Source organism: Dromaius novaehollandiae, chromosome 6 (assembly GCF_036370855.1).
Source record: "Dromaius novaehollandiae isolate bDroNov1 chromosome 6, bDroNov1.hap1, whole genome shotgun sequence".
NCBI classification, from domain to species: Eukaryota; Metazoa; Chordata; class Aves; order Casuariiformes; family Dromaiidae; genus Dromaius; species Dromaius novaehollandiae.
The window spans coordinates 39831476-39843831 of NC_088103.1; the positions used below are offsets into that span (position 1 = coordinate 39831476).

General features: G+C 35.3%; 1 protein-coding gene across 5 annotated transcripts in view; it reads left to right on the forward strand.

Moving 5' to 3' along the window:
- Positions 1–12356, forward strand: part of ATRNL1 (attractin like 1) — a 567608-nt gene that overhangs the window by 100911 nt on the left and 454341 nt on the right. For all 5 annotated transcript variants that reach the window (XM_026096163.2, XM_026096166.2, XM_064514272.1 and 2 more), the window contains exon 12: positions 12193–12277. In XM_026096163.2, the coding sequence (XP_025951948.1) occupies positions 12193–12277 (85 nt within the window). The remainder of the gene's footprint in view (positions 1–12192; positions 12278–12356) is intronic.

The window sequence follows — 12356 nt, forward strand, 5'->3', positions numbered from 1 at the left end:
AGGAATGTTTTATTCTACTTCATGGAAGTGTTTTACAGTGTTTTTTGTTTTGTTTGAGATGCAACAATATTTCTGTTTTTCTAGTTAATTACAGTATTTTTTATATATATATTTATTTTCTTGCAGGTTGCATTTTGCATGCATTAACCTGATGAAGTGCCAAAAAGCTAGATGTAATAAATCATTTTTTAAAAATTCTGTAAAGATTAATTTGATACAAACTTAATTTCTGCGTTGTTAAATTAAATACACAGTTTCACAGGACACATCAGGTACAAACATACTTTTTCAGATAATAAATACTTATTTTACTAAAAATTAGATAATTATGGAATGGATATTTGCAGAATTTTGTTTACCTTATTTGCATCATGAGGTTTTGAACAGTGCTCGTAAGACAAAACATACGATGTTATCAGTATCGTGTTTCCTAGATAGGTTGCAAATGATGGAGTGTAGTGCTCTGTCTTGTAAAAAATGGGTGCTGTCTGGAAACAAGCTGAATCCTGGAGATAGAGCCTATGCTGTTTATGTTCCAGTTGGGCTGTAGAGTATTGTTGATTGTATCTTTTATTATATGTGACATAGTTTTATGGATAGTTTGCTTTAGCTTTTTATTATCTACAAAAACACTTACTGTTTTTCATATTAATCTGCAATAACTATTTGGAGACATTCATCTCAGTTAAGTTTTGCTGTCTAGGGTTTGTTTCTAAAACAAACTGGTAGTCTAGTCTCCTCCTCTAGTAAAGGGGACGAGGGAGACCAGAGAGAGAGGTATTTCCAGAGAGCAATTCATTTCGCCTATCTTAGGGTAGATTTGCCCCACTGCTGGAGTGCTGTTGCATTCCAGGTAATGAGCTTAGTTTGTTTGCCTGAGTTTTAAATGGCTAAACTTAGATGTCATGAACCAAGACAGAACTTAATTCAGTAAGTTTAAAAGCTTATCATATGTGAATATGTTTGTTACAAATGAAGACTAAGAAATCTGGAGATGTTACGCAAATTGTTAAATTGCCCTATTTTCATAATTTAATATTACTTGGTGTATTTACTTAAATAGCAGTAAACACGCTGATAAAATGAGAAGTCTGCAGCATAAAATGGGCTTTAGAAACATGGCCACTGCTATGATTTTGCATTCCTCCGATGTCTGGCCACCAGATTGGCCTTCAGGTTACTCTGTCAGCTCCTTAAAGATCCACAAATGATTATTCTCGTAGAGGTGAGGTTCTAGCGGACTGTGCTGTTACTGCTTACGTTATGGTGAAAGAGGAAACGTGACAGTGTGGATAGGGCTTGCCACTGGGCTCGGTCTTGGATGCTGTGGTTGACCTGCTGTTTTCTAGCTGATGCTGGTTATGGCTTTTCTTCATCTGCTGTTCTTTAGGGTGCCATGTACCTCTTCAGTACATAAAAAGAAGCTGAAGGGCCCCAGCTGGTGAGATCATACTTACGATGGCTGTAACCATCAGTGTTCAAACTAGGATGTTTATTCAATTCTTCTTTTATAGCATTTTGAAAGATGCTCTAAAATAACAGTTGTCTCATTTAAAAAGGAAGTTAAATAGGTGAACATAATGAAAATGTATATGTAATACTTGTGCAAGTCTGTGCTCCATGACAGCTTTTTGGAAATCAGGCAGTTATATATACAACAGACAGAATGTGTGCGTCATACATACATAATAATGACAGTTAAAAGTACAAATTGAAATGTGTTTGAAAATCAAGCCACATACTTGAAATTAATTAATAGGATTTTATCTTTCACAAATAAAACTTTATCTTGTTCTTCAATTTTTGCTGTGTAATTGGGAAACCATATCTATTAGGATATATACCCCCACTTCTCCCGATTCTTTAGCACTATTACATGATACACAAAAACTACATACCTTTAGGAGACTGAGACATGGTAGAAAGAATTTAGATAATCACCACTGGCTTTTAATTCTACAAAGGGTTCAGTTATAAAACAGGTTGCAGTGTAACCTAAATAAGATGAAAACCATTGTGGATTATGCTCGCTGCTAGTCACCTTGTGGTATTGCAGTAGTCATGGAAAGACCTGCCAGAGCACATAACAAAACTCTGTGGTATTGTCCTGAAATGCACCAGAAAGTATGTAGTGAATATTCAGTCACATTCTGTCTTCTGGGCTATGCTAAAAGCCTTTTTTTTAGGCCACGGATATATCCGGTATATCTTAGTTATGGTAATCAGCGTGTTGAAGGTTTGGAGCTAGAATTCTAGAGATAAAACTCTTTCTGTCGCTCTTTGTCCCCTCCTGTGCACTTGGGAAGAAGAGAGGGGTACTGCAGTCCGGCTTTGGTTCTTCATTTCTGCCCTCCATCAGTGTCCTTGGTGTGCAGGCTTAAAGGGCACATCAGGTGTCTGTCTTCCTTATGCTGCCCTATAATTAAAGTTACAGCTCTCTGCGCAGACGAAGGTACTATGTAAAACTGACTTATATTTGTACAATGCTAGTATTACTGGAAGGATACTCTCTCTCTAAAGATATTTAGGCTTTTCAAAACTAATCTATTTGAAACAGCAATTTTTTCCAAAATATGGGGCACAAGGGAATTGGCCCAAATAACTGGCATAAGTAATATGTAAATGGACGGGTAGGTAGAAGGCCATGTCCACGTGGGTTTTTCTGAAGGAGAGTTTTCAACCTGGGAACCTGTTGAATGACTTTTTTTTGAAGAAGTTTGTATTTGTGTGTGTATATGTGTGCGTGTGTGTGAAGGGGGGAAAATATTTACATACATACACACAGATGTGCATACTGAACTTGTTTTCAGTCCAGCTGCAGATAAAAGCTCTGAAGCTGTATTCTGAAAATGTAGGATAGGTTTTTATGGGACTTGTTAATAAGAGCCCTTCTCCCCCCCCCACCCCCCCATTAAACCGTGATCTAGGAGCCCCATAAAAGCGCAAATCTTTCGTATTTCTATCCCAATGAAAGCTTATGAAGTAAACTGGTTTGTATTTTATGAGTACTTGGCTTCTCTGCAAAGTTTGCAGAGACAAAATTGATTTGTTGTTGATTCAGAATCAGAATTTAAAACAGAGATTCTAAATATGGAGATTAGTATTAAAAAAACAAGACAAAACAAAAGACTGACGCTTTTTGAAAGTGTAAGGATTCTGATTTTGGTCCCAGCCCAATGGTAACATTAATAAATATTGGAACACAGCAGATGCTTTCATATTCTCTCCTATTTGTAGCTGTATTTCAGGCTTGTCTTTATCTATGTAGGATCCTTATTAAAAAAAGATGCAATAGTCTGTATATATAAGATGATATACTCTGCAACGTTTCTGCTTCAAGTCTTGTTAAATACTGGATTTCTGCTGACAGTCTTATTGACTAAATAAAATGTAAATTGAGTTGCTTAGAAAAGACAATATTCACTGTAAAGTACAGAGGTCCTTCCATGCTATTTAAATGAATATTAAAAACTTTTTTCCTGTCTGGGAGAAAAAAAAAAGTTAAGATCAACTCCTAAGACTAACTTTAGTTTCACTTATAATCAAACATATTGCTTGTATTTAATAAGAAAATGAACGGTTCATTTATAAATAATTGCTTTGTAAAATAAGATGCTTTAAATCTAGTCTTTGCCATCAACAAAACTAGCAAATTTAAATGTGTCTCTAAAATCGATTTAATACAAAAAATACTTATTTTTCCAGTTCTCTCTCCTTTTAGAATTACAAATGGATTATCAATGTGCTACCACACAGAAAATATAAAACAGAGGCTGTGAGGGATTAGATTTTTGGGGTTCCTGAGCACTTAAGCCATAAATGTTCTGGTGCAGTCACTACTAGCAATTAGCTCTTTATCATTGTAGTATTAGAAGAGCAAAACCAGAATAATATAAAGCACTAATTACATCATTTAATAGTAAAGCTTGAGGTTGTTGTTTTTTTAATATTGCTTGGAGACTTGTGTATATAGAGTTTTGTAGGTGCTGTTTCAGACAGGTTTGGCTTTGCGTTTTGTTGAGAGTAAGGAGATTTTTGTTATCTGAACAAATAAAAATATTTATTCAGTGTCGAATGAACTAGAACGTAAGTTTTCTACTTGTACCAAACTTTCATGGTGTTTTGTTTATGGTGTTTAGTTTTATCAGGGTCCTAAAATACAGAACCAAACAGAAGTAAAGTATGTGTCTGTACTGCACTTTCCAAACAAAATTTTCTGTTTTAACCAAAGTATTTTTAACTACTTCTTACAAAAATTCTTATAACTTCAATGAGACAAAAGCCTGACAAAAATTTTATCAGGAAGAAATATAATTTGGTAGTAGAAGATACTTACGACATTTGTGATAACCTTGCTTCATTATGCTTTATCATTCCTCAAAATCTGGCAAAGTAATTGTTTAGAAACAACTGAGCAAAACTTACCTCTCTGTCTGCTCCTTTATGTATACTTCTAAGTAGAATTGTCTTTCATATATTTGGTTACATGAACAGGCTTGAAAGCTCAACACAAGCAAAAAATATCCTCTTCCAATGAGTATTCATTCTTTATGGCCCATGCTTCGTTATGGAAGTGTTTAAACACTTTATAGGGGTTATAAGCCCAGTTTTCCTTTCTCTGCTACTGCTGTTGCTATATTTCAGTCTCTGTCATCTAAAAATGAGATTCATGTATAAGAACAGGAAGGGATTCTTGCTACTCCTTAGCACTAGACTGTATAAATCATGAGTGTTAGGAAAAAAGAGGGACAAGAAAGATAAATACACAGGAAATGTATTCTGCTTTAAGAGGAGTTCTGTTTTTTTGGAGACTAATGATAGAGTTCCATATTCCTGAGAGAATAATGGATCCAATACGGCAGCGTGAGGTTGATTATAAAAGTAAAAATATTTAATCAAGTTAACTTATAAGTTCCTTCAGGCTCTAGTAGAAGGAGAGAAGAAAATTATATTACAGATTTCTTATGATTTCTTGATATGAGAAAAATATTTGTGCCCTTCATTGGGTAACACACCATAGAGGTATCTAGAAAAAGGAAAACCTTTTCATTAAAGCTGGAAATAGAATAAAGTTGAAACATTGATAGACCTGAAAAGAAAGATTTGGTAGAGTGAAATTATAAGCCTTATTTTTCAGTGTATTCATCGCATAATGGAATATTTTAAAATAGTTGCAAAAGATTTTAGTCCTGGATAGTTTGTGGAGTATTTAGCTCTACTTGCACGCAGAAATTAAAATTGTTGGTAAGGACCTTTAAACACCCTATTCACTTCATTTGATATTAACAAGTTGTAAATATGCAGTTCATCTGTTGCATTTCCTATACTGAAAATAAATGTTGTATTATAGTCCTTAACAGTTGTCTAACATTTATTTTCTAAACTAAGTACTTATAGGCGATATATAAAAAAAGTATATAATTGTTATCTGGGATTGGATTCCACACAATACATAAACTTGCACTGTTGATCTTACAGGCAGAATATGATTGAGCAGAATCAATAAATTGGTATTTAAAATCTATACTTCAAAATTTTTTGATAATATAAACATGGAATATGTAGTTTCTCATATCTTTTCCTAAAGCATAGCTCCAAGTGTGGTCAAGGGATTTGGTTATCATTAAGACCAGCCTGCCAATGAATAAAATACAGATACAATTGTTGAAGCAACCTATGTAAGCTTGATCACCTTTTTTTTTTTGGTGACTGTCCTACTAACTGCTAGGCTAGAGAATGATGCGTCCTTCTGCTTCTTTCTTCTGACTTTTTTTCCCCTCTTCTTTTCAATGGAACAGCATTAACTTGGAGTAGTGAAGAGTTACCTACCTTGAACATTTAGGGCACTTTACTTGGAGATGAAAGCTGTAGGTAGGAAATGAACCTGTTTCTCGTAGTCATTACACTAACTGCTATAAAATTATATAAAATAGGTCTTTTCCCTTATTGTATTTTGAAAGTGTGAACCTTTTCAGTTCTTTAAAAGAAATAATGTCAGTACATCTTTTCAGGAGAGAGTTCCGTCTGCGAGTTCCGAGTGGACGTGGTGCCTTTGTTCGGTCTGGAATGCAGTATTGGGGATTGCAGGGTGGAAGAGGGAAGAAGAGATTTAACTCAGCTGCTCTTCTATTCAATGCTTATAGTTTTTCTTCTCAGTTCTTATGGTGTTTTCTGCAAAGGGAATATTTCGGTTGTTTTAATGTTTTCCTAAAAACATTACAAATTTTTTTTCTACAAAATTTTGTAGTTTCGGAAGTGAAAGTGTCAAGCTTTCCAGGGTCAATCCACAGTCTTTTTATTTGTAAACAGTAATTGAACTAGAGATATTCTTAATACATTTAATAAATCAGATGAAGAAAACAGATGAATAATCATATTTAAACACAGCTGCTGGATGTATGTGTCTCAGGTTTTCATAAATCAAAATTTCAGTTGGCGGTATTTGGATGCTCAGCTGGTATAACTTTTGGAACTGCTTTATTGACTTAGTTTAGATGTGAATTTAACATAACTTTGTGAAGTTGCATCTGCTGCAGTTTTGGCATAACGTTTAAGTAATACACTGTTCAAAATCAAATGTGAATGGTAAGTGCAAACTTTATGCTGTTCTCTGCATCTAGAAATGTTTTTAATGGTGAGTTCAACTGTATCTCTGAAAAGCACAAGTTACTTATAGAGAGACTTACAAGACTAACAAGACAGAGCTATGGTGCCATATTTTCCCTGTTACAGCTTCAGTCAAGTTTTGGTAAATCTCAACTTAATTTAATATTTTAGAGCAAATCTATATTTGAGTATTTTACTGATGTGACGGAGTTGATTGGAAATGTGGTCATTTTTTCTATAAAATCATACTGCGATACATCCTAGCATTGCATGAATATATTGTGCTGGTATAACATACTCCTCTTGCTTTCCTGTATACACTAGTGTAGCGCCTTTGTACTGATGTAACTGGTTGTATTTTTAGTGATCTGAGTGATGGAGCCTGACGGGTCCCCAGTGAAATCTCAGGCACTCATCCTCTATGTCCATGCCTACCTAGTAGGCAGCCTGGATTCCCTTCCTAGTTGAACCTATGTACAATTCTTCCTGTTGCAGTGTGAGAGCTTTTCTTTAAAATGCCTTGGTTGTCTTCTCTGATACCAGTAATCCAATGTTGCCACAAGAGTAGATGAGACGGGGCAAGGTATAGGGTGCTAAGGAAGCCTGTCCTCTCAGAATGTGTACCCTGGAGTCCACTCTGCAGTGCAAAGTTTTTCTCTGCCAGTATCAGCTGGATCGTCTTAAATCTGGTGCATTTTTCAGGTGTGCATCATCATGTAAGTAATTTGTATGGGTGGCGAATTTGGTCTCAGAGCACTTTGATATCGTACTGTAGCATTTTTGTCCACACTAGGGAGGAATATGAATCTTTTTCCTATAATGATATGTGATAGAATTTGTTCTGGAAGGTGAAGTCTTACTAATAGGAAGAAAAGCCCCTGTATCCCTCCTTGTACTTTTCAGTCACTACAAATTGTGCTAGTCAGTTTGAAATGAATAATATCACTGCTTTATCTGCTTAATAACTGTTTCTGTTAGAAAAAGTATACTTGTGTGTGCAGTATATTATACCAGTTTACATATGGAGACAATGGGAAATATAACCAATACTGTGTCTACCACTTCCTAGCTATATAATACCACAAAAGTGCATGACATTTTGCAAACAGAGGAAGGTATTTTGTTCTTTATGCCATGGTGCTTACCACCTTAATTAGACTTAATACAACAAAGATAACACACAAAAGGCTGTTATATTGATAAACAGTGTTGAAAATCATGCCACACTTATTGTTTGTGACTTTCTTCTTGGATTTGTTCAATAAGTCTAAAAATTTAGCTACCTTGCCATGATCAGAAGAAGTTTCAAGATGACTTATATGAATGAACTCTATTTGATTCTTTACCAAGCAGAGAAAAAAAAAATGGTTAACTATCTGCATTTCACATTAACTAATCTGTACAGAGAAACTCTGATCAGGAGTTTAAAGCTTGGCAAAAGTGTTTTCTTTCTTTGTGTAATTCTCTATTCAGTGTTCAGTAGTCATTGAGAAAGCTAAGAAGAAGTAACAGGCTATTGGTAACATTCATCCCTTCTCCTTTTCCTCTTGTACTCTATTGAAAAGACTTGCCAGTTTGACAAATATCATCAGCAAGCTAGGAATTATTATATCTCCAGCTCTCAGGGGTTTCTTATCTTAAAACGAGCCTTTATTATGGGTTTGTGGCTTTCCTTCAGTGTTAAATCCAACTTTGTTTTTCAAACACTAAATACAGGAAACACTGTATATATTTGTTTAGGTATTTGTACAAATACCAAAAATAATATGTAGTTCTTCCTAGATCGGATGAAAATTTAGTGTTTGTGTTTTTAAATTGTTTCAATTACTATCAAAGATATAAGGTCTCAACCATGCTGCTTCTGTGAACATATAGTGACCTACAGCAGCAGGAACTTGATTTTACAGTGTAACAGAAAGATTTTGCTCATCAGCTGTAGTGTTAAAATGTGGCTTTCTAGAGCTTTTAAATGGAAAGACTGAATTCATGATTATTCATCACTTATTTTTCAATACATAATATTTTTCTTAGTCTGAAGTTTTTGCGTAATTCGAATACCACAAAGACATCAAATGACAGTGATACACTGTTACACCACTGTTACACTGGGATATGGGGAATACCTGAGTTTTATATGCAATATTATTCCCACCTTCATCTGAAACTCGTGACCGCAAGTAATAAATTGTGATTGCTTCTGTTGAAATTGTTTCAAGAATAGCATCTCTCTCTAGCATATACATACTTTCGTCATTCTATTTGAGTAGAGAAAATCAATAAGGAACACTTGTGGTGTTTCTAGAGATGCAGTGTATTAGTAATATACTAATGTTATGATAATATTAACAGTGATAGTGACAGAAGAAGAAAGTTGAGAAAGAGGATGGATTTGGGAATGCATTGGTCCTATAAGGCAGTCAACAAAAACTTACTATATTTTCTTTTTCTTCAAAATAGTAAATTCATTCTGAGTTGCCATCTGATGTTGAAATTATAGCCTTTTAGACCATCTGTGTTACTCTGGTAATAATGTCCTTTTAGTATATTTGCCCTATTTAGAAACAGATGTAATTGATTTATCTGTCACAGCCACGGTCTCACTCTGTTGACTTTTGTTTGTGGGCTCAGGTTGTAGTTCTCTGTAAGCCGAAGTTAATCTAGCTGCTTTTTCCTGCATTTTTGCCCCTAGCTATGGTATCCTGCCCCTTCTCATGTGCTGAGTCCACCCTTTTCTGACCTTGTACTGTGTCAGTGTGCTATGTTAACAGGCAACTAACCGGACAAAAAGCCGCGGTGAATAATTTTCTATATTGAAAGTGCCAGAACACCAGCAACTGAGGAGATGAGCTGTTCTGACAGTGGGAACAAGAGCAGATCAGAGCAGCCAGAGGTTAGGTTGACTTAAGCTTTGTATAACAGCAGCCTTGAGTACAATTTGTCCCTCTTGGATTTCTTAATATCCATTTTTGTTGTTCTAAGCTATGTTACGGTTACCATGTTTACCATGTTGCGGTAAAATGCAAGTAAGTGTTCATTCAGAATATCCAGAAGGACAGTGTAATTATAAAAGACCTAAAAAAGGAAAGAAAAATCTCATTTATAACCCTTTAATTTGGATTAAATTGGAGAGGAGAGATCTCCCTCCCTTTAACCCCCTTTTAACACAGGCTTTAATCCCTATCTTTGTGTGTATAGCAGGATTGTCTTAAATGAGAAAATAACTATAACCCCCTTCCTCATACGACAGTTTATTTGAAATGTGAGGCTATTTTTAACTAAAATGTATATAGTTTGTTTTGTTAGTTTTGCATAAATCAATTTATATATAAATATTGTTAAAACATACACAGAAGTTTTGTTTTGATTCAGGAAATAGTTCTGTTGATGCAGCTCCTTGAAATTATGCAGCCCAGTAATCACTCAACAACCAATTCTCCAATTTCCTGCAAATGCTACGAAAATAAAATGTCATCTTCTTTCACTGCACTTTCACCAATATGTAGGATATGCTTCATTTCTGGAAATATCTGTATGTGTGTGTGCGTGTGTGAGACATCCATTATGCTTTCTAGACCTAGAAGTAAATGCCAATAAAAAAGATACTGTTCCTGTGTGCTGGGTTTCTTGTACCAGGTTTTCCAGTGAGATTTGTTAAGGTATGACTGTCAAAAGTATGAATCTAAATCAGCAGCCATATGAGGGCTTGGGATACAAATGAGGAAATTGTGGGCAGCTTGTTTAATGGAGGAAAAGGTGGCAGACTTCACAAGGCAACCTGGTGAGCGACACGGGAAAAGCACAAGAGCCTGACCACTGTCCAAGGCCTGTTCCACTGATGTTCACCCAACATCCACATTCACTGGGGGATTAGAGGTGTTAGAAAGTGTATCTTTGGCTTTAGTAACTGTTTATTCACCTATAATCCATGAATTTATCTAATTATTTTGGACTTTCTGATCCTCTGTCTCTAAAACCTCTTATGACAACAAATTCCAAAAATACACTGCTGCTCTGTGGAAAAATATTTTCTTTTATCTGTTTTAAAGTGATCTCCTAGAGGTTTCATTGATTGCTCCCTAGCTCTGCTACTGTGAGATTTGATTATTTCAAATCAATAAAGTTCAAGTAGGAAATAGTGGAGAAAGGACTAATAGTTCTTAAGAACTAAAATCCTAGTTAAGTAAGACAGAAAAATGCAACCAGACCAAAATCGCATGTGTAAATGCTCATACAGAATTACTGAAAGAGAGATGCTGGAATGCTTAATTTGAAATGAAGATACTGATATAGCCTTCATCTCAAAAACTTAGTGAAAGGAAGCTAACTGGTGGTATCAAGGTATCAAAAATAAGATAATGAGGTGGCTGGCACTGCTGAAGGAGATGTTTATCTTAAGACAGTTATGAAGATAAATGTACTGTCACAGATGTACCATGAAATACATTTGAACTGAAATTCTGTGGCTAATTTGAGAGTGTGTAATGTTAGGATCATGTTACTGATCACTGGATGAGGATGATGGCAGTGGTTGTCATGGGAGCTGAAAAAGGTTGTGAAGGCAGAGAAGAGTGTAATAACGGGATGCTTCTGCTAGTGTCCTCTAGACCGGATAAATGTTGTGGTAGTACATGACATAGAGCCTAAGCTTTTAGTGATCGTAAGTAAGAGCTTCTTGGAACACCTACTCAGCAAACCCATCTAAAAGGAGCAATGACTGATTTAGTCCTGAGCAATGCAAAATACAGCTGTTTGTTAGTCATCCACTGCTAGTGACTACAGTGTGCTCAAGTCCTGCAACTTGTTTCCAGGAATGTAGAAGAATCTGTATGCATACTGATTCTTTCTTCAGAAAATCCATCAGTGACATGTAAGGGGATCTACATTAAAATTTGGAGCCTAATTGAAAAGAAATCAAAAGAAGTACCAAAAATTATCAAATCACGTTATGGAGTCTGTTTAAAGACTTTGCACTGAAGACTCGGTAGTGCGTGTATCACTGATAATGTGATCTACATTGGTAAATGTATATCACAGATAAAGACTCTAGAAGGATCCTAAGAAGCCCAAACAAACAGCATATTTTGACAGCAGAGTGAAGCAGGTTATTAGGAGTAGAAAAAACCATCCTTAAAGATGGGAAAGTGTGACCAAATGAAAAGAGGAAAAAAAAAAAGTCTGTCAGATCCTAAGGTTGGAAAAATTTTGCAGAGCAACTTAGTAAACATCTAGAAGCTAATAATAAGAATGATTTAAATTATGTCAGAATCAAAAATTGTTTTTCAGAACTGGTGGGGCAAATAGATGATGGAAGCATGTAAGAACATTTAAGGAAGTTGAGGAATAGATGGTTAGTCTTCACAATGGAGATAACAGCAGTTACCTGCGTTGGTCTGTGGTACACAGTATATCTGTAAGTGTCTTAGAAATGAGGTAAATAGGCAATTAAGTTTGGCACAGAATTATCCAGGATACCTAAAGTACAGAAGACTGAAAAATACATTTTGTTAAAATATATTTTGCATATATTTGCTAAAATCTCTTGAAATTTTATTGCGTGATATCATATGCTTTCCTTTTGTTTTTCAGCATGCGATGAATGGAAGATTTTACCAAAACCTAATCTGCATCGAGATGTCAACAGATTTGGCCACACTGCTGTTGTCAGTAATGGGTAAATGAAGCATATTTTAAATTTTCCTGACCATTTTTCTGAATCAAAAAAACTGTGGCAACAATTATACCTCCATGAA